Here is a 25,541-nt window from a genome sequence, read left to right as displayed (position 1 = left end):
AGATATCTGTCCTGATCACTAGTTAGTTGCAGCGGAGACTGGTCAAAGTAATCGTTTACCAGGCAGCAGATGTAACTGTTGCTGCAGATCTGATGATACAATCACAAAGTCGGTCATCAATCTTTGTCCTACGGTGTTCTTGTAACAAGTAAAATATATATCAATCAACGCTCCATCGTGGTGTTTGCTACGGCCAATCCATGACCGGCACACAAGTCCAATAACAAAGCACCACTCGGGTTCAGATCGGGCAGGACTTTCCTCCCGATCAACCCCTTCCAGGTTGCTCCACCGTTTCTCATGTGAGAGTTGAAGTCTCCAGTAGAACTAAAGAGTCCAGAGGCAGTATATTCCCAGGACCCCAACCATAGACTCTAAGATGACCGGATTCAGCCGAGGGCTTGAGTCCCCTTTTGAATTGAACTTTTGGAACCCAAGCTACTGCTATTGAAAGGGCTTGATGTGACTTTAACAAAACTTAGACAAAGCCTTACAGTTTCGAGAAAATCCATCAGTTACATGAAACTAATGTGCTGCTTCATGTCACGTGGGATAAAAAGAGAGATGGGAGGAATAGACTGACAAAAGCAGAGGAGGATGAGGAGGATGGGGAGTTGAGGAAGGGTGGCGTGGCGTCAGAGATAAGTGAGCTGCACTATGTCTCGTACGTTCAGAGAGCTGCTTGAGCTCAGCAGGTTCAGGTCATCCCCTCCTCTGAGCACCGCATGATGGACGGCCTGGAGGGAGCAGAGCTCTGCTACCCTCAGCACCTCAACTCGTCCTGCAGGGGTTTAATGCGCCCTCGCACTGAGACCGTCCTCCTCTACACGCTGCTCTTCTTCATCTCTGTGCTCACTGTCGCTCTCAACCTGCTGGTTGTCATCTCGATCTCCCACTTTAGACAGCTTCACACCCCCACCAACCTGCTCCTGCTCTCCTTGGCCATCTCAGACCTCCTTGTCGGGCTGCTGGTGATGCCGGTGGATACGGTGCGATTCATAGAAACCTGCTGGCTGCTGGGCGACCTCATGTGCACCCTGTCTTACATTGTCGGCTTCAGTCTCACCTCAGCCTCTGTGGGGAACATGGTGCTCATATCGATCGATCGCTTTGTAGCCATTTGTTATCCTCTGCAGTACCCCGTCCAAATCACTCGTAGCAGAATTGAGTTGTCTGTGTGTCTGTGCTGGGCCGGCTCGTTCCTCTACAACGGGCTGATTTTAAAGGACCATCTCAGGCAGCCAGCCGGACAAAACTCCTGCTACGGGGAGTGTATAGTGGTGATTAGCTACGTCTCTGGCACCGTCGACCTTGTGTTCACGTTTATCGGCCCCTGCTCAGTCATCCTGATTCTGTACATTAGAGTGTTTTTGGTGGCTGTGTCTCAGGCGCGTGCCATGCGGTCTCATATTACGGCAGTCAGTGCAGTTACAGTCACTGCAAAGAAATCAGAGAGAAAAGCAGCCAGGACTCTGGGTATTGTCATACTGGTGTTTTTGATGAGTTTCTGTCCGTACTACTACCCCTCTCTTGCAGGACAGGACATCTCAAACAGTGCTTCGTCTTGGGCCATTGTGTCCTGGCTGTTGTTTTTTAACTCTTGTTTGAACCCACTCATATATGCTTTTTTCTATCCGTGGTTTAGAAAAGCTATAAAGTCAATTGTCACCCTGAAGATACTTCAGCAGAACTCCTCTCAGGCAAATATGATTTAAAGTCACTCCACACTTTTTGTTATAACCTACATCCCCTTAGTGACAAGTGAAATTGTCCAAAAAAAACATCCATTCTACTTGTGTATGTCAGCATGTTGTGTAGCCTGTAAGGACCTTAACAGACTCTCAAAAGGTGAACTTTTCTAGCGTGGTTAATGCACAAGGACTTTGTAATAAAATACTGTCATTAGAAGATAATAGAAGGCACAATTTGGAATTTAGCAACAGAGTTTGAAACTTAAGTTATTTTTTCCTAGATAGGTAAATATTGAGGCTCTGACTGTTGAGTGAAAATGTATATATTATTGTCTCAGAAATTCCATTTAAACACAGAATTATTGAGGTAATGTGTGAATCATAAATGTCAGGATTCAGCAGCAATGCAAAACTAATGTCCAAACCATAACCACATTATGAGAGAAATGTTTAACAGCAGACTGATATTTATCTCCCCTGGTTTAGAAGAACTGTTAACACTCTTGTGATAGTAAAGCCTGTATTGTGTAAAGAAATTGCTTTGTATTTTGTTTTTGATGATGGTGTTTAACTAAACATAATGAAGACATTCCAGTGAAAATATATTCATTTATTTGTGTAAATATAACTATAAAGAAATGTATATTTACAGTTTGGTTTAGTACAAAGTTATGTTGAAAACAGAACGAGTTTTAAAAAAGAATACATTTGATGCTGAAGTCCTCATCTTCTGGACTGAGACTGGGGTCGTCTGACTTCTGTAATGTACAGAACAATCAATATATGAAACATACAAGCATTTTCTTGTTTTAGTCACCTGCCATTCATACATCTATTCATTTTCATTCTATGTTTTAATACGCGTCAGTCTAATATACTTTACAAAAATATAAATATATAAAATGTGATCTTTGAAAAGCAAAACATCCTGGGAACAGATGTGGAAGGTGGCAGTTTTTAGGAAGCATGTAGTAATTGCATGCGAGACATTTAAATGTGCATCTATGTAATGATGGCAGGTCCAATATGTGTGTAAATAAAGAATAAGTACCAGGGATTTCATGTGGCCAAAAGTCCTCACAAGCTGGACACCGCGGCTCTGCTCTTCCTTTGAAGTATCGGGTCACACATGGGTTGTGTATTTTTATTCCACAAGCAGGATTCTCACAAATTTGGCACTAAAAAAATAAAAAATGTGATCAGATTAATACAGTGTACTCATTTTGTTAAGATCAGGTTTTTCACACATTAGCTGAACCAATGCAAAAGGGACTGTTTACAAAAGAAACTAACGTCAATGCAAGGTAAAAAAACCTCTAACGCAACATGAAATAAAAACTTGATAGAACTTAAACCGAGAGGAAAAAACACAAAGACAGATAGCCATTACATACGAATGGGTTTGCACTGCAGAAACACATCAAGTCACATTATTAAAAGTGAATTATTGATCATTTATATTTATGTTGTTACTCAAGAGCAAGTCTGTGTGACTTCCCACGTGATTTGTATTAAACTATAATTATAATAACTTTTATTCCTGATTCTTATTTCCAGACAGCTTAAAATAGTACAATTATCTAATTGTGTTTATTAATTTAATTTAAACATTTGATTTCAGACTTTTATCGACACATTGAGGAAAAAACTGATATCTGTAAAGCCACTGTCTTTAAATTATAAAAATGAGTTTCTAAATGACATAACTAAATGTAATTCATTTCATTCAGGTATTTATAAACGGGCACAAAGTATATAATAAATGACAGAGGGAACATTTACCTGGAAGGCGATGTTGTGACAGATGTGGCACACTTTGATTTGCTCCTGGTACATTGCACGAATGTATGGCTCCATCTCTATAATACATCTGGTGGACAAAGTGTATTCACCGCGTTTCTACATAAATGAACAGAAATCAATTACAGACCGAATAAAATGAACAAACAAAGAGCAAGAAGTGTTTCAATACTACGGCAAAGAGACTTTCATCTGGTTAGTAGACTTAAGTTGGTAGTGAATGTGATTTTAATTGATTTGAAAAATAAATCCACATTACAAATGATGAAAACAAACGTATATGAACAAGTGCGTCAAAGCTACAATCATGATAGCCTAGCTTAAGACGGTATTGTTTATTTCTATTAATACTTTTTAATATTTTACATCTTTCACCCCACTGAATCGCAAAACCCTCCCTCAGTAACCTTATTTCCCAACAGGGATCAGCAACACAGCGGGTCGATAATAGACATCCCCAATATTAATCTTATTGAAAATGGCTGACTGAAATAAAGTCAGGTTAAGTTGAAGTCCTTTATGAAAGTGTCCACAACTGGCGTGAAATGTGAGAAAAGTGCTAAATCGATGTGAAAAACATTTTGTCCACACAAACAGAGTTTGTGGAAGATGGAGCAGAGAGAACATATCCTAAATTGTATTTTGACATCCTGTTGGAAACACCGTGTTTTACCTCACTGAGCCATTTGTCGTGCACGAGTCGGTTCAAGAGGTGCTCCGTCTCGCTCTTCTTCAGCTTTTTGGTGGTCAGGGTGTCGGCGCTGTTCAGAACGTCAGTGGAAGAGGCCGTGCCATTCTCAGAGACCACGATCAGGTCCATCTGAATCAGAGCAGCTCAAGTCAGCCACGACACACTTTACACACTGAAGAAGGCAGAGCCCAAACATCTGTGCTAAAATCAGAGACATAATCTGCTACAAATATAGTATTTTACTACAAGGCTGTTTCTATAATCATCTGATTTTTCAATTATTTTACTATTTCTTCATTATAGCCCAATGTTTTGCTGAAAAAAGCTTTGGATTTAAGTGATTGCAAAACGTTGATATGCAGGATTTCCTTCTGTAAATTTCACTCACCGTTTTCCTGAACAGCTCCAGCTCATTGTCGGCATAATCTGACGACATTCTGGTGACAACAGTCTCAGTCATGTTCACCTGGACAAGAATTAAGGAAAACGGGGATTAACGATGGCTCCTAGTGGTGGGCAGCAGAGCACCATCAGGTGGGCTGCGGAGGTACTGCCAAATGCTTAGATTAAATATAAAATATATATTTATTTGGAAATTTACAAAGATAGTTATTTCAATGACCAGTTACATCTGAATATCACCTCAACAATCACATCATCAGGGAGAGACGAACGCATTTTTACCGTTTGCTAGCTAACAGTCCCTTGGATGCAGCGACACAAAATGGATCGTTTTTTTAATAAATGAAAAAGTTATGTGGGAGACAACCCTGCGCCAGCAAAAGCTGGTATGAAAATGGTTGTCCTTGATTAAATTAAGTCTCTGTGCATGTTTGACTTTGCAGAACATGCAGGCAAAGCAACATTTCAGTCGTGACACCCCAGTTCTGTGTATTAGGGGAACAGGCCTGACAATGCAGTCCCAGTAGAAGACTTAAACCCAAACTTACCAAGGCGTAGAACTGGTGACCGTTGTCTTCAGACATCCCTTTTCTAATCTGCATGAACATAGGCTGCAGATTTGAGTTGATGGCATCAATGAAATCATCCAGCTTGTCGGGGGCGTGCTGTGCTGCAGAAAAAGAAAGAAAATTTGTGAGAATCAACTCCTCTAATTATTTCTTGTGCTTTTCCAACCCATATTGTATCGTCCACCTTAGTGGAAATTTGTCTTTGGCTTCTACCAAGCACAGCAAAGGTATACACACACACACACACACACACACACACACACACACAATACAAATAACAAGACACACCATTAAAAACATAAACATAGAGTATACAATAGTGCAAATGAGCAGCAAAGAAGTTCTTCATTATGGAGATTAATTTAACATTTTCCTAATCAATTGTATGGTTAGGTATTTGCCCAAAAGCTTTCATATTTTCAGCTGTGTTCATGAAGTTTATAAACAGTTGAATTGGTCAGTGTAAAAGGCAGTGGAAACATGGAGTTCAACTTCAAAAAGGTGAAACAGTTATGCAAATGTTAAGCAGACAAAGGGTCTTAGGCACATTATTCTATTGTTGCTATAAATCCTATGTCCTGATACAGGGGTGAACTCATCTTATTCTGGATCGATCACATTACAAACCGCATATAAAATGACTCACTGTTGTGGGTTTCACAACAATATTGATAGAGCGTCCTCGCGCCTTGTTCATCAACGATGCCATTGGCCATCATGGTCTGTAGGAACCGTCGATGGCTGTCTCCCATCTGTCTCGACATGTCTCTGGACTGATGCAGACGGCAGATGCTTACAGTGTTATACTTACAATATATTGAGAACTGGATATTACGGTAAAGTACTGTTAAACCCAACAATCACATGATCCAATGCACATAAAGACAACAGGAGTCACCATTTTTAGTAAAGGGTATTTAGCAAAAAACAATCCAACGGGTCACTTTTCAGTATAGATTAAAACTGCAACTATGCTTCAATGTTAGCCGTCGCTATGTATATTATCGGACATGTTTTCACAATGAAGACCAACACCCAATAACTTACATCGGTGGCTAACTGAAGTGCACAGTATGAAGTTGGGACTTCGTCTCGAGCTTTAACAGTTACATATTGGTAACATAGCTAGTTGACGTTAACGTTACATCAAGTGCTTCAAGAACCGCACAGTAACGTTAGCTAAATTAAGCTAACCTAACCGTTAGCTGTTGCTTACCTGTGCCAAGATTTTGTCGGTTAACCACGGATATTTGCGGTTTATCTTTCCAGTGAATTAAAGTTTGAATAATTAGCAGAAACGAGCTTCTAGAGTCAAAATAACTCGTGGACAAGTTTACGAACTATCCTCCTATAATCCACGCTTCCTGTTATTTTTCCTTTCTTCTTCTTCTCCTCCGTGACGACTTCCGGTAGTTGGCGTGGTGAATTACCGCCACCTGTGCGCCATTGTGCCACAAAAAACAAAAAAAAAATTTGCCAGTGAACATAATGTTGTTGTAATTGTATTCTCACCCATGCTTGTATTCATAGCTATGTAAACTCAACATCTTCACAATTCTCTCACTTGGTGCTTTAGTGCTAAGGGGGAAATTAACAGCAAAATACAGATTTTTTTTTTCATTTATTCATTTTAAATATATATATATATATTTCCCATTCGTAAATGAATGCAAAAAAAAAAAAAGATGGATGTCAATGAGGAATGGTGACAATGTTATGTTAATGACTCTGGCAGAAGTCAGAGTAATATAGTAATCAGGACAAATACAGTATCCGTTTAACTAATTGGCTTGCAGACATACTGTGACTTGTGACACACACCAGCAAGTCAGTTTGGAAAGATTAACAACTAGGTTGTTACAGCAAAGTTAAGTTCAGCTGTGTGCATGTGGGCCTCTGCAGCTCCTGTCTGTATTAAACCAGACACAGCTTTGTGTATTCACTAGCTTTAATGGGGCGGAGACTTACAGTTGATAATAAATTGCTGATGAAGTCAACTGTATATTTCTTAGTATTGCAATCTACATGAACTTAATTTTTCAAAGTGACTATTGTGCTTTAGTGCTGCTGAGAAACTGTGATTGTCATACGGTAGCGTCACGAGTTTAAGCTGTGAAATGTCCATTTTGAAGGTGATAATGATGTGCAATAGTTCACTGCAAGTATTCTTGCTATCTCGCTTGTCATGAGATTAACACAGAAGTGTGTGGACTGGGTAGGCACATTAACAGTATTTATCCTGAACTTAATGAATTACTGTTATAATAAGACAATGCATCAAGTGTTATAGTGTTTGTGCTATGATCTAAATAAATAGTTCAACGTTGCCCAAAAAGGTTAGAGTGCTAATAGTGATTGTCAAACAGCAAACAAGATTTATTCTAAATGCTTTATTACACTAACAAATTAAATAAGAACATATAATACAAGGTGTCTTGAGTCTTTGATTACAATATAGCCTATTATTAACATTATTTAAATACAGTATCCAATGTCATCATGTTTTACTGTAGCATGAAACCCTAATACTCCTCAACATTATCCCAAATCTTCTGAGGCTCTTCAGTTAAGAGTCAGTCAACTATTTCAAGTTCACAAGGTGTCAGAAAACAAACGAGTTATTATAATGGCCTTCATCATTATCAGCATGTTTACATGTGCCCCAATACCTTGATTCGTGTGAAAGGCAAACCGTTTATATGGATATCCCAATAACCTCAGTTTACATAACCTGTTTGGTAAACTGGTCAATGTCTGAAAAAGTTTATGCTAAACCTTCAGGAAACATTGTATTATCCCCCCACAAACCTCAACCAAAAAATGTATAAAAAAAGAAAAAAAAACCTGACCAGTTACCAGGTTTGTTATTTGGATTATGTTTACTCTTCTTTCTGAGGTACAATGGATAAAAAACGATTATGATGTTAAAAACACTATGAGAATCAGAGTACTGCCTGATTGAATCAAATTACTAATGTTTGTGCAAACACACTGATGACGAGGTTGTGTTCAAGTCATTACTGAAGGGGCAAACACACCAACTCGATAAACTCGACCACTGTCATTTGCAGAGTTTCAATTTCAAGCTCTCCTGACAGCACTGCCCCGTCCTTGCTTCTATTTTGTTGGAGAATCTTAAATTTGAGTTGTTTAATTACAAATGAGGAATGCCTTGGAGAGATTACCTTGACTTGTTGAAGTGCCAATGCTGAGTTTCATCTCTACATCTAGAGCAATCAAATCAAGTTAACAGCAGATTTGCAAGGCAAAGGTTGTTCTTCTGTCTGTCCTTCAGGACCTTTCTGGAATAAGAAAGCAAGGGCTCGCCAATGATCTCAGAGATGGAAGTATAGACACCGACATTAGCATTTTAACAATTATTCTATAGTGACATTTACTTGCTCACCGCATGAAAAAAAATAAAAGTACGATTGGGAGTCCTGTCGTAAAACAATTTGCATTTTTTTCCCAGATGAGTTCACATCGGCAACCACTCTGATCCGGTGCAGGTGTTGCTCTTATTTAGCATTGTGATATAAATTCAGAAAAGAAACAAAACTCATCATTACTGTCAAGTCAAAACTGAACAAACAGCATGTGCAATAGAAATCCTTAGTAATGTGGTTGGAAAAGCTAGGCATGTGTCACTCCCAGTTTTGGCCTCTTGTGGTGACTCAATAGATTCTCCGTCTTGCTCTCGCACAATCCAACTTCGACAGTATTTGCAGTCCAGATCCGAGGACAGTGGGCTTCGTTTTTTTTTTTTGCCCACAATTGCTATCACTGTCTTCCTATTTCTCCAAAGTGCCCGTTGTTGACTCAGTGTGCTTTTTTTGTCCCATCAAATGTCTTTATTCTTTAAGTTGGCAGCAGTTGGCTGAGAAAACACCACACCTGAGGACCAAATGTAAGAAGTAAGAAGGAGAATGAAGAGATGACAACAACAAAGCTGTTTTCCCTGAAAAAGAAAATGGAGGCAACCACAAGAACTGCCTGTTGAGAAACAGTCAGCTGAGAACCACCAGTGTCCCTCCACAAAGAGAACAAAGACAGTCATATGTGGTTTGTACCTTCTGTTTTAGTGGCTGGGAGGAAACTGTCCATGTGTGTTGATGGACTGTTGCAATTTTTCCTCTTTGGCCCTTCTGCTGTGGCAAAGCTGTGGATTAACACACAAAGAGTCATGGCATCTTTCATCTTAAAATGTAACTATAAGTTCAGATCACATTCAGACTCAAAACAGAAAATATATCATGATTATTTTTACACAAATACAGCACTTCTCACCGTTCTCTTCTCCATGAAGCTGCTCAGGAATTCGTCAATGTCTGCGCGTCCCTCCAGGAAGTTTTCAGCCGTCTCCTCCGACTCCTCCTCAGCCTGGTGGGCTGCAACTTTTAACCGAGCCTGTAGAGTACTAAGACTGCAACTCTAGTGGGGATTAAAATACACAAAAGTAAGGAACAGAAAGATACACATTTTTCAGTGGCGTGTGTCAAGACAGGTTTAGCTGCTTGACAAGGTAAAACAATATGGTCTTTTGGTTGACTGAGACCATATATACCATAATCCCACCTAACAGAAGAGGATCCTCAAAACACGAGGGCTAATGTGTAGTAGGAGACCGATGCTGGACTGAAGTTTATAGTCAGCGGTTGCTTGACGTGTCAGGCACCATTTTTTTATGAACACGCTCCATTAGTCTATTTTGTATATTTTGTTATGCACTCTGCCATCTTATTTACATTAAAAGTACAAAAAATATCCCATTATGAATCAAATAATTTTCATTGTGAATTAAAAAGCGGTTGGTGGGCCACCCAGCCCCCAAGTTCATCACTGGTGTAGCCTCTCACCTCACTGAGATCATGCTGTCTCTGCATCCTTGTTTCAAAGGCCAACTTCATCTGAGTCAGCTGTTCATACTGTCAACGGACAAAAACAGGCATCACAAGCTGCTAGACAATAGCGTGCATGTGTTCATAGTGTGTGTGTGTGTGTGTGTGGGGGGGGGGGGGGGTGTTTGAAAGAGAGCACAAGAGACTGGATGTAATATCTGACCTTGTAGAGCATTTCTTGTCGTTTTCCTTCCAGCTGCGGCTCCATCTGAAGATTTTTCTCTGTAAGTGACAAACAAGGACGCACAAATCTTCGTAAAGCTCAACTAAATGTACACTTCCCTTTCATGATTGACTATCAAGACCTGAGAGGAACTTACTAGCCATGTCCACTATATTGGTGACCAGCTCTTCTTTATCACTGGTGACCTGTTTCAGTTGTGGCAAACTCACAAAGAACTCCAGCAACATATCCTCGTTTTCACTTGCCATGTCCGACAACTGGGTCAGACTAGGAGGGGGTAGACAAAGACATAGAGAACAAAGACATTAACGGGTACAACAGCATGTGCTCCCTGACATTATTACATGCTTACACAATGTCTCATGAAATATAAAAGATGTTTAAGTTGGCAATATTTTGGGAATACATTACTTCAAGTCACAGAGTTCAGGAAAAGTCTCAGGAATCTCAGGCATCTTGTACATGTGTCCGTTGAGTCCAGCCTGAAACGGACAGCAGTAGTATCAGCACGTCACATTCTTCAAGGAATTTATGCAAACACTAGATTTGTCTGAACCCGAGCAATCAGCTGCAGGGAAAGACATCGCAACTGAAAGCTCTGCTTGGAAGATCCTGGGTTATCACACTTGCTTTTTACAATTAATGTTTTACATAGGTTGATAAACCTGATGGTTTGCAAACTGTCAATGCTTGACCTATATAGTCCTCTATGCATTCATTACGGATGTAATCAATCCACTTGTGTACAATGTCCAGTATCATTTTACCTGGGAGTCTCCAGTAGGAACCGGCAGCGGCAGGTCATAAATCAGGCCGTATGGGGCTGGAGCTCGAGGGGGCCCGTGGGAACCATCGACCCCTGGGTGAGGCATGAGAGCTGGAGCTGGGCCTGGACCAGGAGGTGGCGTGTGACTGGGGCCCACATGGCGAGGACCATAGTGATAAGCCTGAGTGGGGTATGGCGCCATGCCTGACGGCTTGTACATACTGCTGTAAACGCCGGAGGAAATATGATTATTTGACGCTAGCATTACAAATTGTCCCAAATTTACATTCTAATGATCAACTGCTTTTTAGGGCTACTTTCTTAATGCATAGACCCAATAAAAAAAAAATCATGGCAAAAATATTTAAATGAGACCCAGTTTGCAGAACACCTGGACTTTCTGTTGTAATGAAGCATGATGAGAAAGTACTGAGAGACAACTGAAGTGTCCATGAATGTAAGGGGAATCTCACTATGAGAAGCCAGCAGAGCCAGTGGACATCAAGGCAGGAGGACTCTTCCAGAACTCGTCCAGCAGACTCTGAATGACCTTACCCAGATCTGAGTGCATCCCAAACTGCAACATACATAACAAGGACAAATGTTTCAAGGAAAGTGAGAATAACACTATGCAACTCAAGCATGAGCTAGCAAAAAGATCTGGAATAACCCAACCACTTGATCCAACTAAACTCCCTGAACATTCCTGGAAGCTCCTCAAGAAACCCTAGAAAACGACTTACATTAGTGATGAGGGGGCTAGTGATCATGGTGCCATTATTGCCGTCGACTAAATGATGACCAACAGGGGGGTAGACACTAACCACCGGCTTCTCCTGGGGGAACTGAGGAGGCAGCAGTCTAGAGGAAAGAGAAGAGATTCAGCTTTCAGGAATCACAGTAACATGATACATAAGGTACAACATATGCGATCAATATTGTAATACGGTATTGTGGTAGTGTCATGTCCATATCGAAATAATAATAGTGGTTCAACTTCATTTCATTCATGAAATGTGTTTTTGTAATTTCAACTATACAAGTTTATTGATTAAAAAAAAGTTTGATGAGAAGTGTGTCATGTGGTTGCTTCCAAACGAAGTCAGTCACTCCGACTGTACGGGCAAAGATGTACTCACATGTTAACACTAATGGTGGAGCTGTTGACTGTGAATGGTATTCTGTACTCCACATCCTTCTGGATCTCTGCGAGGCTGTTTGGGGAAACAGAAACACATAATCAGAACTCTTGCATCTGTAGTCATGATCAGCACATTAAGAAAACATATTGTACGTCTACCATCAATGTTTATGAACATTCTGCTGGTTTGGAAAGAGACACAGAGTCATAAAGAGAGGCCTTACAATGCGTATCATCACACAATACCTCTAATTCCCCACAAAACAACATAAAGATATTTAAAGTGAGGCCTTTAATGCATATCCACAACCATTACCTCTACTTATTAGCAAAATAACATTACAAAGTGTATCAGCAAATATATTGTAATGCTGATATGTGTCTCATGTTATTACCACTGCATGGCAATGACCCACCAGTGACAGTCAACTATTACTGTATGCAATAACCGTTTGCTTTGCTGCTTACTGCATTCATCAATTCAAAGAGTTTGTGTCAACTGCAAAGGAATTCAATGAGTAGTAATACTGATATTGGTACCAATATTAATATCAGTTGTTAAAACAATCCATACCTTACACGACATACCCAGCAACAAAACATTTACCCCTACAAAAGAGAGTTGCATGTCAAGAAGCCCTCGCTTTACACGCACAGTACAGTCTTATATAAAAAGTAGTAATTATCTTCTCTCATCCCTGTATTCCTTTAGCACTGCCATGTCACGAGCAGCATTCACCACAACACATTAGCCTTTTCACTCCCATTCACATCCGTATCAAACGCATGGCTGTAATCCCATTACTTTGTCACACACATACTTCACATCAGGAGGGAGATTACTGCGGTTAAATGCATCTGGCTGACAAGATATGTACTTACAGAACAATCTGTCGTGTCAGCAGTACATGAAAGAAAGACAAACCAACGTGTCACTGAGATGACAAATCTCCTTAGTAAACAAAGGCTAATACTTTAATCGCCACGTCGAATTAACAAGCTCCTCTTAAAACCAAATGCGTGACACGTTGTGGTGGTGAACACTAGCATGGCCACAGGACAGGAGCAGCCAGCTACAACTCGTGTCATCGTCCCTACGAATAGACATTGCACACAGTCACGGGCTGACTTGATTAGCTAGCCAGCTAACACAGCTCGCCGACGGGTGTGTTAGCGAGGAGAGATTAGCAAACATTAGAATTTCAGCGATCACACGAGGACATGTCAGAGCAGTGGTCGTGGGTTAATGTAAAATCACGTGTATTGTTTTATAAGTGACGTTGTTCCCCTGACTCAGCTGAGAGCCTGGCGGCTAGCTATGCTAAGTAAACATTAGCTGTGTGTGTAAACCCAGTTAACATATTTGATTGATTTACGTGAGTTAAGTGGTCAGGAGATATTGTAGTGACCATAGTCTGAGTTTGAACAAAATAGCGCTATGTTTAACAAGCTAACCAGCAGCCCCAGGGGGTAGTTTGATGTGACCGTGTAGCCGTTCACTTTACCTTGGGTGAGCGGCTTTGAGTGACTCGATCTGCCGCTGTCTTTGTTGCTGTAGGCTGTTCAGAGGAGGGAGAGGTCCGGAGCCTTTGGACAGGGGGAAAAGCCAGTTCATCCTCTCCTGGCGAAACCACGGACTGAACTTGGTGACAGAATGTAGAGGCCGACAACAGACGAAGACGAAATGGAAGAGAAAGTGAGAATGAACAGCACACGGTGTGGTGCTAACCCCTGTTAGCTGGTTGACGAACGACTCGGCTTGTTGTCCACACGGGGCTTACTTTGTAGTTACAAAGTCAGATGGCATGTCCTAATGTTTCAACTAAAATGTCACTTCCGTTTTATCCCCAATAGTTTGTATGTCGTTTTAGCATTGTCATTAATATTACTGAGGCGAGAGATAATTATAGCTCAAGGAAGACAACAAGAAAACAACCTTCCGAGTAGGCAGCAGAAGCTTGATCACTTATTTACGTATTACGTCACGCAGCAGTCTACGCAGAAATCAACTTCCTGTTTTTATACTGTTTCATAATAAAGAATCCTTAAAGCTAAACTAAAATGGTTTATTTTTTAATTTATAAGTTATTGCATGTGATCGATCAAATGGAAAAGGACACCATTAAAAAAAATGTTTTGACGATTCATTTCCATTTAACCCTACCTTTCTAAACCCCCAAGAGACAATGGACAATACATTATATTGTTTTAGTAAATGTATATTATGATTGTTGTAGACCTTTTTGCGGTTTAATTAATTTATATTATTTTCCATATTGCCTGTATTTTTATCGTATACGTATTGTTTAATTTATTCATGTTTTCTTACCATGATTAAGATAACTCTCATACTATATTCATGTTTGTTTGTTTTTTCAACAAAAGTTGAAATCATTCATGACATAAAGATAATAATTCGAGAAAGTCAGACAAATTATAAAGTTGGATAGATTCCATATTTAGTTTGTAAAGTTAATGGTACTGAGACTAATGGCTCAAACAAAAGGATATTACTTTGAGTTTTGGATTATTCAGTCGATAAAGACAGGGATCCTTCTGTGGGTACAGTATTGGGTTGAATGGGAGACCTGAAACCCAACAAAGAGGTCTGATTACAGTAGTCTTCTGTACTAATATCTCAAATCTATTGCCATTTTTGTTGTTCTTTATGTTCATATATACTTTTGGATATATACTTATATTGAACACAGTAGATACATGTTTAAATATGTATGCTTAACTCTGTTCTTCTTATATGTTTTTCTTTTGCTTTTGTATACATTTTTTGTTTATTTGTATATTCTATGTATGTATGTTGAGAGCAACTCAAAAACTGGAGTCAAATTCCTTGTATGCGTCAGGTACATGGCCAATAAAGCTGATTCTGATTCTGAAACAGCTGTGTGAGTGCCCCCAAGGAAGATCAGGGTCAAAAGTCTGAACTGAAAAAAACGATCTGAAAGTGAAAAAACGAGTTGAAACCGAAAAAAATTAGATTTAAATCTGAAAATATAAAATCTGAAACTGAAAAAATATAAGACCTCAAATATCAAAATATATATGAAAGTGAAAAATGAAAGAAAAAAAATGTATTCAAAACAATTCCAGGACTAAATCAAAATTATATTCAACCCAAAAAAACTTTTCATTCACTTATTTTTATTTTGAATACATTGCTGTATTTTTCAGTGTTCAAGACCACAACTTGAACATGACAATTCTTTTTTTCAAATGAACAAAACTTTTGACCTGGATTTAGCTCCATACCATTCGTTTTAGAAACCACTAGATGTCACTGTATTTGCCCCATATGAAGACCCAAAGCTTCAAATCCATTTTCAGCACCAACAGAAAGTAAGCCCCAATGCTTCAATCGTTTGTCATCACTTTTTCTTAGAGTGTGATAAGTCATTTTAAGTTTCAATTGTATTTCAAAATTTCAAGGTTTACATATTATATGATTTTTTGCATAATCTGATTACCACTCTGTCCACATTCCTCAAGCAGGTATATTATGGCCATAACTTTTGGACACAGGGAGAAATCGCCCCCCTCCCTGCAGCCATGTGCTCTCCATCACCTCCAAAACACAACAGCAGGTTTAAGTCAAAATCAAATGGATTTATTATCCAAGAAGCATAAAAACAGATACAAACAGTTACAAACCAAATCACACAATTAATAACAAAACAAACCTATATATAAAATGAAATGTGAGATCCAATCCAATTGGATCTTCTGCTGGCCACCGAGGAGGCTGGTATGACTCGAAAATTCCCCAGAGTTTCAAACCCCTTGTCCCCTCAAAGTTGCATCTCTCAGCTCATCGATCAGCTCATTGATTGGCTGAAGTCCAACAAGGCCCTCCTGGGCCGTTGACCTATTGTTCTGATTTTAACACCTCACCCTGCCACTTTCACACAACCCTCACTCCAGCACATTCCTCAAACCTGATCACACAGACACTCAAACACACTACTTGGTTCAAACTCCTACAAGTAAATACACTGTAACATAAAATATCAATAATGAGGAGCTTCAAAACCTAAATTTCTCACAACTCGATCAGCAGGAAATATCACATCTCATCATCGTGGTTAACGAGACCAAACAATTTAGAAACACATTTCTCAAGTCAAAAACTATAGAAATGATCCCTGAAAGTATAGTCTTAACAATCTTACGGGTGAAAACAGTAAGTCATTCACAGGACGATAATTCCCTCTCGGGGTTCCTCTCTGCCATCAACAAGCTCCTCCTCATCTTGCATCTCATCCAGTCATGTGTGTTTATGTAACTAGGCTCGTTCAAGATGAACTGCTCCTCGCCTGGAAAGTAGAGAGCAGGCGGCATCAACAGGGGACGTTAACAAAAAACTGCGGTCAAGATGGACAGTTTTCAGCCGCCTTCAAAGAATAAACAGAAAGTCAAAGAAAAAGGTACTTCCTGTTAGATCCGATCTGTAGGCAATTTGTAGTTTACGGACCTCGTTTGGAATTAGTCACGTGTTTGTAAATATATATTTATATGGAAACTTGCATTATGTCTGTCTGTCAAACACTTTGATGCTTGTTTTGATATTTTTTCAATTAATAAGCTTCATGATTATCAACCACACAAGATATGTTTTTAGATTAAACCTTTGTTGCACAACATGAGACAAATAGCTAACAATCTAGCATTAAATATTACAATTACACAGAAAATAGGATGACCACTCTGTCCATATTCCCCACCTCTTCACTCCACAAGGAAGTAAATAACGGTCATCAATGGCAGAAAGCGTGTGAACTGAATCACTTCTCTGTGCCCGCTTGTCGCTCAGTGGGAAATATCACATCTCATCATCGTGGTTAGCGAGACCAAACAATTTAGAAACACATTTCTCAAGTCAAAAACTATAGAAATGATCCCTGAAAGTATAGTCTTAACAATCTTACGGGTGAAAACAGTAAGTCATTCACAGGACGATAATTCCCTCTCGGGGTTCCTCTCTGCCATCAACAAGCTCCTCCTCATCTTGCATCTCATCCAGTCATGTGTGTTTATGTAACTAGGCTCGTTCAAGATGAACTGCTCCTCGCCTGGAAAGTAGAGGAGAGCAGGCGGCATCAACAGGAGACGTTGACAAAAAACTGCGGTCAAGTCGGACAGTTTTCAGCCGCCTTCAAAGAATAAACAGGAAGTCAAAGAAAAAGGTACTTCCTGTTAGATCCGATCTGTAGGCAATTTGTAGTTTACGGACCTCGTTTGGAATTAGTCACGTGTTTGTAAATATATATTTATGTGGAAACTTGCATTATGTGTGTCTGTCAAACACTTTGATGCTTGTTTTGATATTTTTTCAATTAATAAGCTTCATGATTATCAACCACACAAGATATGCTTTTAGATTAAACCTTTGTTGCACAACATGAGACTAATATCCAACAATCTAGCTTTAAATATTACAATTACACAGAAAATAGGATAACCACTCTGTCCATATTCCCCACCTCTTCACTCCACAAGGAAGTAAAGAACGGTCATCAATGGCGGAAAGCGTGTAAACTGAATCACTTCTCTGTGCCCGCTTGGCACTCAGTGGGAAATATCACATCTCATCATCGTGGTTAGCGAGACCAAACAATTTAGAAACACATTTCTCAAGTCAAAAACTATAGAAATGATCCCTGAAAGTATAGTCTTAACAATCTTACGGGTGAAAACAGTAAGTCATTCACAGGACGATAATTCCCTCTCGGGGTTCCTCTCTGCCATCAACAAGCTCCTCCTCATCTTGCATCTCATCCAGTCATGTGTGTTTATGTAACTAGGCTCGTTCAAGATGAACTGCTCCTCGCCTGGAAAGTAGAGGAGAGCAGGCGGCATCAACAGGGGTCGTTGACAAAAAACTGCGGTCAAGTCGGACAGTTTTCAGCCGCCTTCAAAGAATAAACAGGAAGTCAAAGAAAAAGGTACTTCCTGTTAGATCCGATCTGTAGGCTACTTGTAGATTACAGACCTCGTTTGGATTTAGTCACGTGTTTGTAAATATATATTTATGTGGAAACCTGCATTATGTCTGTCTGTCAAACACTTTGATATTTCTTTTGATATTTTTTCTATGAATAAGCTTCATTATTATCAACCACAAAAGATATGTTTTTAGATTAAACTTTTGTTGCACAACATCAGACTAATATTCAACAAACTAGCGTTAAATATTGCAATTACACAGAAAATAGGATAACCACTCTGTCCATATTCCCCACCTCTTCACTCCACAAGGAAGTACAGAACAGTCATCAATGGCAGAAAGCGTGTGAACTGAATCACTTCTCTGTGCCCGCTTGGCGCTCAGTGGGAAATATCACATCTCATCATCGTGGTTAGCGAGACCAAACAATTTAGAAACACATTTCTCAAGTTAAAAACTATAGAAATGATCCCTGAAAGTATAGTCTTAACAATCTTACGGGTGAAAACAGTAAGTCATTCACAGGACGATAATTCCCTCTCGGGGTTCCTCTCTGCCATCAACAAACTCCTCCTCATCTTGCATCTCATCCAGTCATGTGTGTTTATGTAACTAGGCTCGTTCAAGATGAACTGCTCCTCGCCTGGAAAGTAGAGGAGAGCAGGCGGCATCAACAGGGGGCGTTGACAAAAAACTGCGGTCAAGTCGGACAGTTTTCAGCCGCCTTCAAAGAATAAACAGGAAGTCAAAGAAAAAGGTACTTCCTGTTAGATCCGATCTGTAGGCTACTTGTAGATTACAGACCTCGTTTGGATTTAGTCACGTGTTTGTAAATATATATTTATGTTGAAACTTGCATTATGTCTGTCTGTCAAACACTTTGATGCTTGTTTTGATATTTTTTCTATAAATAAGCTTCATTATTATCAACCACACAAGATATGCTTTTAGATTAAACCTTTGTTGCACAACATGAGACTAATATCCAACAATCTAGCTTTAAATATTACAATTACAAAGAAAATAGGATAACCACTCTGTCCATATTCCCCACCTCTTAACTCCACAAGGAAGTAAAGAACGGTCATCAATAGCAGAAAGCATGTGAACTGAATCACTTCTCTGTGCCCGCTTGGCGCTCAGTGGGAAATATCACATCTCATCATCGTGGTTAGCGAGACCAAACAATTTAGAAACACATTTCTCAAGTCAAAAACTATAGAAATGATCCCTGAAAGTATAGTCTTAACAATCTTACGGGTGAAAACAGTAAGTCATTCACAGGACGATAATTCCCTCTCGGGGTTCCTCTCTGCCATCAACAAGCTCCTCCTCATCTTGCATCTCATCCAGTCATGTGTGTTTATGTAACTAGGCTCGTTCAAGATGAACTGCTCCTCGCCTGGAAAGTAGAGGAGAGCAGGCGGCATCAACAGGGGGCGTTGACAAAAAACTGCGGTCAAGTCGGACAGTTTTCAGCCGCCTTCAAAGAATAAACAGGAAGTCAAAGAAAAAGGTACTTCCTGTTAGATCCGATCTGTAGGCTACTTGTAGATTACAGACCTCGTTTGGATTTAGTCACGTGTTTGTAAATATATATTTATGTTGAAACTTGCATTATGTCTGTCTGTCAAACACTTTGATGCTTGTTTTGATATTTTTTCTATAAATAAGCTTCATTATTATCAACCACACAAGATATGCTTTTAGATTAAACCTTTGTTGCACAACATGAGACTAATATCCAACAATCTTGCTTTAAATATTACAATTACAAAGAAAATAGGATAACCACTCTGTCCATATTCCCCACCTCTTAACTCCACAAGGAAGTAAAGAACGGTCATCAATAGCAGAAAGCGTGTGAACTGAATCACTTCTCTGTGCCCGCTTGGCGCTCAGTGGGAAATATCACATCTCATCATCGTGGTTAGCGAGACCAAACAATTTAGAAACACATTTCTCAAGTCAAAAACTATAGAAATGATCCCTGAAAGTATAGTCTTAACAATCTTATAGGTGAAAACAGTAAGTCATTCACAGGACGATAATTCCCTCTCGGGGTTCCTCTCTGCCATCAACAAGCTCCTCCTCATCTTGCATCTCATCCAGTCATGTGTGTTTATGTAACTAGGCTCGTTTAAGATGAACTGCTCCTCGCCTGGAAAGTAGAGGAGAGCAGGCGGCATCAACAGGGGACGTTGACAAAAAACTGCGGTCAAGTCGGCCAGTTTTCAGCCGCCTTCAAAGAATAAACAGGAAGTCAAAGAAAAAGGTACTTCCTGTTAGATCCGATCTGTAGGCTACTTGTAGTTTACAGACCTCGTTTGGATTTAGTCACGTGTTTGTAAATATATATTTATGTGGAAGTCTGCATTATGTCTGTCTGTCAAACACTTTGTTGCTTCTTTTGATATTTTTTCAATTAATAAGCTTCATGATTATCAACCACAGAAGATATGTTTGTAGATTAAACTTTTGTTGCACAACATGAGACTAATATCCAACAAACTAGCGTTAAATATTACAATTACACAGAAAATAGGATAACCACTCTGTCCATATTCCCCACCTCTTCACTCCACAAGGAAGTAAAGAACAGTCATCAATGGCAGAAAGCATGTGAACTGAATCACTTCTCTGTGCCCGCTTGGCGCTCAGTGGGAAATATCACATCTCATCATCGTGGTAAGCGAGACCAAACAATTTAGAAACACATTTCTCAAGTCAAAAACTATAGAAACGATCCCTGAAAGTATAGTCTTAACAATCTTACGAGTGAAAACAGTAAGTCATTCACAGGACGATAATTCCCTCTCGGGGTTCCTCTCTGCCATCAACAAGCTCCTCCTCATCTTGCATCTCATCCAGTCATGTGTGTTTATGTAACTAGGCTCGTTCAAGATGAACTGCTCCTCGCCTGGAAAGTAGAGGAGAGCAGGCGGCATCAACAGGGGACGTTGACAAAAAACTGGGGTCAAGTCGGACAGTTTTCAGCCACCTTCCAAGAATAAACAGGAAGTCAATGAAAAAGGTACTTCCTGTTAAATCCGATCTGTAGGCTACTTGTAGTTTGCAGACCTCGTTTGGATTTATTTACGTGTTTGTAAATATATATTTATGTGGAAACTTGCATTATGTCTGTCTGTCAAACACTTTGATGCTTCTTTTGATATTTTTTCAATTAATAAGCTTCATGATTATCAACCACAGAAGATATGTTTGTAGATTAAACTTTTGTTGCACAACATGAGACTAATATCCCACAAACTAGCGTTAAATATTACAATTACACAGAAAATAGGATAACCACTCTGTCCATATTCCCCACCTCTTCACTCCACAAGGAAGTAAAGAACAGTCATCAATGGCAGAAAGCGTGTGAACTGAATCACTTCTCTGTGCCCGCTTGGCGCTCAGTGGGAAATATCACATCTCATCATCGTGGTTAGCGAGACCAAACAATTTAGAAACACATTTCTCAAGTCAAAAACTATAGAAATGATCCCTGAAAGTATAGTCTCAACAATCTTACGGGTGAAAACAGTAAGTCATTCACAGGACGATAATTCCCTCTCGGGGTTCCTCTCTGCCATCAACAAGCTCCTCCTCATCTTGCATCTCATCCAGTCATGTGTGTTTATGTAACTAGGCTCGTTCAAGATGAACTGCTCCTCGCCTGGAAAGTAGAGGAGAGCAGGCGGCATCAACAGGGGGCGTTGACAAAAAACTGCGGTCAAGTCGGACAGTTTTCAGCCGCCTTCAAAGAATAAACAGGAAGTCAAAGAAAAAGGTACTTCCTGTTAGATCCGATCTGTAGGCAATTTGTAGTTTACGGACCTCGTTTGGAATTAGTCACGTGTTTGTAAATATATATTTATGTGGAAACTTGCATTATGTGTGTCTGTCAAACACTTTGATGCTTGTTTTGATATTTTTTCAATTAATAAGCTTCATGATTATCAACCACACAAGATATGTTTTTAGATTAAACCTTTGTTGCACAACATGAGACTAATAGCTAACAATCTAGCATTAAATATTACAATTACACAGAAAACAGGATAACCACTCTGTCCATATTCCCCACCTCTTCACTCCACAAGGAAGTAAAGAACAGTCATCAATGGCAGAAAGCATGTGAACTGAATCACTTCTCTGTGCCCACTTGGCGCTCAGTGGGAAATATCACATCTCATCATCGTGGTTAGCGAGACCAAACAATTTAGAAACACATTTCTCAAGTCAAAAACTATAGAAATGATCCCTGAAAGTATAGTCTTAACAATCTTACGGGTGAAAACAGTAAGTCATTCACAGGACGATAATTCCCTCTCGGGGTTCCTCTCTGCCATCAACAAGCTCCTCCTCATCTTGCATCTCATCCAGTCATGTGTGTTTATGTAACTAGGCTCGTTCAAGATGAACTGCTCCTCGCCTGGAAAGTAGAGGAGAGCAGGCGGCATCAACAGGGGACGTTGACAAAAAACTGGGGTCAAGTCGGACAGTTTTCAGCCGCCTTCAAAGAATAAACAGGAAGTCAAAGAAAAAGGTACTTCCTGTTAGATCCGATTTGTAGGCAATTTGTAGTTTACGGACCTCGTTTGGAATTAGTCACGTGTTTGTAAATATATATTTATGTGGATACTTGCATTATGTCTGTCTGTCAAACACTTTGATGCTTGTTTTGATATTTTTTCTAGAAATAAGCTTCATTATTATAAACCACACAAGATATGTTTTTAGACGAAACGTTTGTTGCACAACATCAGACTAATATCCAACAATCTAGCTTTAAATATTACAATTACACAGAAAATAGGATGACCACTCTGTCCATATTCCCCACCTCTTCACTCCACAAGGAAGTAAAGAACAGTCATCAATGGCAGAAAGCGTGTGAACTGAATCACTTCTCTGTGCCCGCTTGGCGCTCAGTGGGAAATATCACATCATCGTGGTTAGCGAGACCAAACAATTTAGAAACACATTTCTCAAGTCAAAAACTATAGAAATGATCCCTGAAAGTATAGTCTTAACAATCTTACGGGTGAAAACAGTAAGTCATTCACAGGACGATAATTCCCTCTCGGGGTTCCTCTCTGCCATCAACAAGCTCCTCCTCATCTTGCATCTCATCCAGTCATGTGTGTTTATGTAACTAGGCTCGTTCAAGATGAACTGCTCCTCGCCTGGAAAGTAGAGGAGAGCAGGCGGCATCAACAGGGGGCGTTGACAAAAAACTGGGGTCAAGTCGGAAAGTTTTCAGCCGCCTTCAAAGAATAAATAGGAAGTCAAAGGAAAAGGTACTTCCTGTTAGATCCGATCTGTAGGCAATTTTTAGTTTACAGACCTCATTTGGATTTAGTCACGTGTTTGTAAATATATATTTATGTGGAAACCTGCATTATGTCTGTCTGTCAAACACTTTCATGCTTCTTTTGATAGTTTTTCAATTAATAAGCTTCATGATTATCAACCACAAAAGATATGTTTTTAGATTAAACTTTTGTTGCACAATAAGACAAATCGCCAACAATCTAGTGTTAAATATTGCAATTACACAGAAAACAGGATAACCACTCTGTCCATATTCCCCACCTCTTCACTCCACAAGGAAGTAAAGAACGGTCATCAATGGCAGAAAGCGTGTGAACTGAATCACTTCTCTGTGCCCGCTTGGCGCTCAGTGGGAAATATCACATCTCATCATCGTGGTTAGCGAGACCAAACAATTTAGAAACACATTTCTCAAGTCAAAAACTATAGAAATGATCCCTGAAAGTGTAGTCTTAACAATCTTACGGGTGAAAACAGTAAGTCATTCACAGGACGATAATTCCCTCTCGGGGTTCCTCTCTGCCATCAACAAGCTCCTCCTCATCTTGCATCTCATCCAGTCATGTGTGTTTATGTAACTAGGCTCGTTCAAGATGAACTGCTCCTCGCCTGGAAAGTAGAGGAGAGCAGGCGGCATCAACAGGGGGCGTTGACAAAAAACTGCGGTCAAGTCGGACAGTTTTCAGCCGCCTTCAAAGAATAAACAGGAAGTCAAAGAAAAAGGTACTTCCTGTTAGATCCGATCTGTAGGCAATTTGTAGTTTACGGACCTTGTTTGGAATTAGTCACGTGTTTGTAAATATATATTTGTGTGGAAACCTGCATTATGTGTGTCTGTCAAACACTTTCATGCTTCTTTTGATATTTTTTCTATAAATAAGCTTCATGATTATCAACCACATAAGATATGTTTTTAGATTAAACTTTTGTTGCACAATAAGACAAATAGCCAACAATCTAGTGTTAAATATTGCAATTACACAGAAAACAGGATAACCACTCTGTCCATATTCCCCACCTCTTAACTCCACAAGGAAGTAAAGAACGGTCATCAATGGCATAGAGCGTGTGAACTGAATGACTTCTCTGTGCCCGCTTGGCGCTCAGTGGGAAATATCACATCATCGTGGTTAGCGAGACCAAACAATTTAGAAACACATTTCTCAAGTCAAAAACTATAGAAATGATCCCTGAAAGTATAGTCTTAACAATCTTACGGGTGAAAACAGTAAGTCATTCACAGGACGATAATTCCCTCTCGGGGTTCCTCTCTGCCATCAACAAACTCCTCCTCATCTTGCATCTCATCCAGTCATGTGTGTTTATGTAACTAGGCTCGTTTAAGATGAACTGCACCTCGCCTGGAAAGTAGAGGAGAGCAGGCGGCATCAACAGGGGACGTTGACAAAAAACTGCGGTCAAGTCGGCCAGTTTTCAGCCGCCTTCAAAGAATAAACAGGAAGTCAAAGAAAAAGGTACTTCCTGTTAGATCCGATCTGTAGGCTACTTGTAGTTTACAGACCTCGTTTGGATTTAGTCACGTGTTTGTAAATATATATTTATGTGGAAACCTGCATTATGTCTGTCTGTCAAACACTTTGATGCTTCTTTTGATATTTTTTCTATGAATAAGCTTCATTATTATAAACCACAAAAGATATGTTTTTAGACGAAACGTTTGTTGCACAACATGAGACTAATATCCAACAAACTAGCGTTAAATATTACAATTACACAGAAAATAGGATAACCACTCTGTCCATATTCCCCACCTCTTCACTCCACAAGGAAGTAAAGAACGGTCATCAATGGCAGAAAGCGTGTGAACTGAATCACTTCTCTGTGCCCGCTTGGCGCTCAGTGGGAAATATCACATCTCATCATCGTGGTTAGCGAGACCAAACAATTTAGAAACACATTTCTCAAGTCAAAAACTATAGAAATGATCCCTGAAAGTATAGTCTTAACAATCTTACGGGTGAAAACAGTAAGTCATTCACAGGACGATAATTCCCTCTCGGGGTTCCTCTCTGCCATCAACAAGCTCCTCCTCATCTTGCATCTCATCCAGTCATGTGTGTTTATGTAACTAGGCTCGTT

At 39.7% G+C, this 25,541-nt stretch overlaps 3 protein-coding genes, 12 non-coding genes and 1 pseudogene across 16 annotated transcripts; 1 reads left to right on the top strand and 15 right to left on the bottom strand.

Annotated features, from left to right (window-relative positions):
• Nucleotides 1-728: 728 nt before the first annotated feature.
• Nucleotides 729-1,715, top strand: LOC142948375 (trace amine-associated receptor 13c-like). Its single transcript, XM_076090369.1, has one exon. It carries the CDS (start codon nt 729-731, stop codon nt 1,713-1,715), a length of 987 nt encoding a protein of 328 aa, XP_075946484.1.
• Nucleotides 1,716-2,286: 571 nt separating this feature from the next.
• Nucleotides 2,287-6,587, bottom strand: nsmce1 (NSE1 component of SMC5/6 complex). 2 transcript variants are annotated; one of them, XM_076090371.1, is made up of 8 exons: nt 6,370-6,587; nt 5,800-5,926; nt 5,133-5,249; nt 4,571-4,648; nt 4,165-4,311; nt 3,474-3,590; nt 2,743-2,869; nt 2,287-2,449 (listed from the first exon to the last, which is right to left on the bottom strand). In XM_076090371.1, the coding sequence occupies exons 2-8, from the start codon at nt 5,860-5,862 to the stop codon at nt 2,415-2,417; spliced, it is 684 nt and encodes a 227-aa protein (XP_075946486.1). In that variant the 5' UTR covers nt 5,863-5,926; nt 6,370-6,587; the 3' UTR covers nt 2,287-2,414. The 2 variants fall into 2 exon arrangements, with proteins under 2 accessions (XP_075946486.1, XP_075946485.1); XM_076090370.1 differs by having other exon boundaries at nt 5,133-5,254; nt 6,370-6,569.
• A 941-nt stretch (nt 6,588-7,528) lies between these two features.
• On the bottom strand, nt 7,529-14,116 carry vps37a (VPS37A subunit of ESCRT-I). The gene is made up of 12 exons (XM_076090368.1): nt 13,648-14,116; nt 12,141-12,215; nt 11,745-11,862; nt 11,475-11,578; nt 11,003-11,225; nt 10,647-10,717; nt 10,372-10,502; nt 10,215-10,273; nt 10,010-10,078; nt 9,441-9,584; nt 9,224-9,312; nt 7,529-9,047 (listed from the first exon to the last, which is right to left on the bottom strand). Exons 1-11 carry the CDS (start codon nt 13,755-13,757, stop codon nt 9,232-9,234), a joined length of 1,185 nt encoding a protein of 394 aa, XP_075946483.1. The 5' UTR covers nt 13,758-14,116; the 3' UTR covers nt 7,529-9,047; nt 9,224-9,231.
• Nucleotides 14,117-16,198: 2,082 nt separating this feature from the next.
• On the bottom strand, nt 16,199-16,315 carry LOC142948771 (small nucleolar RNA U3; annotated as a pseudogene).
• A 540-nt stretch (nt 16,316-16,855) lies between these two features.
• LOC142948746 (small nucleolar RNA U3) lies at nt 16,856-17,071 on the bottom strand. The gene has a single exon (XR_012953549.1). It is a non-coding gene; the product is annotated as a small nucleolar RNA U3 (small nucleolar RNA).
• A 543-nt stretch (nt 17,072-17,614) lies between these two features.
• Nucleotides 17,615-17,830, bottom strand: LOC142948763 (small nucleolar RNA U3). The gene has a single exon (XR_012953565.1). It is a non-coding gene; the product is annotated as a small nucleolar RNA U3 (small nucleolar RNA).
• A 543-nt stretch (nt 17,831-18,373) lies between these two features.
• Nucleotides 18,374-18,589, bottom strand: LOC142948761 (small nucleolar RNA U3). The gene has a single exon (XR_012953563.1). It is a non-coding gene; the product is annotated as a small nucleolar RNA U3 (small nucleolar RNA).
• Nucleotides 18,590-19,132: 543 nt separating this feature from the next.
• Nucleotides 19,133-19,348, bottom strand: LOC142948743 (small nucleolar RNA U3). Its single transcript, XR_012953546.1, has one exon. It is a non-coding gene; the product is annotated as a small nucleolar RNA U3 (small nucleolar RNA).
• A 543-nt stretch (nt 19,349-19,891) lies between these two features.
• LOC142948751 (small nucleolar RNA U3) lies at nt 19,892-20,107 on the bottom strand. Its single transcript, XR_012953554.1, has one exon. It is a non-coding gene; the product is annotated as a small nucleolar RNA U3 (small nucleolar RNA).
• A 543-nt stretch (nt 20,108-20,650) lies between these two features.
• LOC142948764 (small nucleolar RNA U3) lies at nt 20,651-20,866 on the bottom strand. Its single transcript, XR_012953566.1, has one exon. It is a non-coding gene; the product is annotated as a small nucleolar RNA U3 (small nucleolar RNA).
• Nucleotides 20,867-21,409: 543 nt separating this feature from the next.
• On the bottom strand, nt 21,410-21,625 carry LOC142948753 (small nucleolar RNA U3). The gene has a single exon (XR_012953556.1). It is a non-coding gene; the product is annotated as a small nucleolar RNA U3 (small nucleolar RNA).
• A 543-nt stretch (nt 21,626-22,168) lies between these two features.
• On the bottom strand, nt 22,169-22,384 carry LOC142948741 (small nucleolar RNA U3). The gene has a single exon (XR_012953545.1). It is a non-coding gene; the product is annotated as a small nucleolar RNA U3 (small nucleolar RNA).
• Nucleotides 22,385-22,927: 543 nt separating this feature from the next.
• LOC142948765 (small nucleolar RNA U3) lies at nt 22,928-23,138 on the bottom strand. Its single transcript, XR_012953567.1, has one exon. It is a non-coding gene; the product is annotated as a small nucleolar RNA U3 (small nucleolar RNA).
• A 541-nt stretch (nt 23,139-23,679) lies between these two features.
• On the bottom strand, nt 23,680-23,895 carry LOC142948749 (small nucleolar RNA U3). The gene has a single exon (XR_012953552.1). It is a non-coding gene; the product is annotated as a small nucleolar RNA U3 (small nucleolar RNA).
• Nucleotides 23,896-24,436: 541 nt separating this feature from the next.
• LOC142948767 (small nucleolar RNA U3) lies at nt 24,437-24,647 on the bottom strand. Its single transcript, XR_012953569.1, has one exon. It is a non-coding gene; the product is annotated as a small nucleolar RNA U3 (small nucleolar RNA).
• A 543-nt stretch (nt 24,648-25,190) lies between these two features.
• Nucleotides 25,191-25,406, bottom strand: LOC142948739 (small nucleolar RNA U3). The gene has a single exon (XR_012953543.1). It is a non-coding gene; the product is annotated as a small nucleolar RNA U3 (small nucleolar RNA).
• Nucleotides 25,407-25,541: the final 135 nt, after the last annotated feature.

This window comes from Anarhichas minor, unplaced genomic scaffold (assembly GCF_050575085.1).
Source record: "Anarhichas minor isolate MPS153535 unplaced genomic scaffold, ASM5057508v1 ptg000012l, whole genome shotgun sequence".
NCBI classification, from domain to species: domain Eukaryota; kingdom Metazoa; phylum Chordata; class Actinopteri; order Perciformes; family Anarhichadidae; genus Anarhichas; species Anarhichas minor.
This window is presented reverse-complemented; position numbering and strand designations above follow the sequence as displayed.

Bases quoted from the DNA above. Each gene is read 5' to 3' on its own strand.
- LOC142948375 (XM_076090369.1), top strand. From the start codon at position 729: ATGGACGGCCTGGAGGGAGCAGAGCTCTGCTACCCTCAGCACCTCAAC.
- vps37a (XM_076090368.1), bottom strand. From the start codon at position 13,757: ATGAACTGGCTTTTCCCCCTGTCCAAAGGCTCCGGACCTCTCCCTCCT. The intron at 10,079-10,214 runs GTCAGATATTAC...GTCCGTTGACAG, and splicing joins GACAAGAAATGCTCTACAAG to TATGAACAGCTGACTCAGAT. The intron at 9,313-9,440 runs GTGAGAAGTGCT...GTTAATCCACAG, and splicing joins GCTTCATGGAGAAGAGAACG to CTTTGCCACAGCAGAAGGGC.
- nsmce1 (XM_076090370.1), bottom strand. From the start codon at position 5,917: ATGTCGAGACAGATGGGAGACAGCCATCGACGGTTCCTACAGACCATG. The intron at 5,255-5,799 runs GTGAGTCATTTT...CTTTTTCTGCAG, and splicing joins TTGTTGTGAAACCCACAACA to CACAGCACGCCCCCGACAAG. The intron at 2,870-3,473 runs GTAAATGTTCCC...TTATTTTTTTAG, and splicing joins GTCACAACATCGCCTTCCAG to TGCCAAATTTGTGAGAATCC.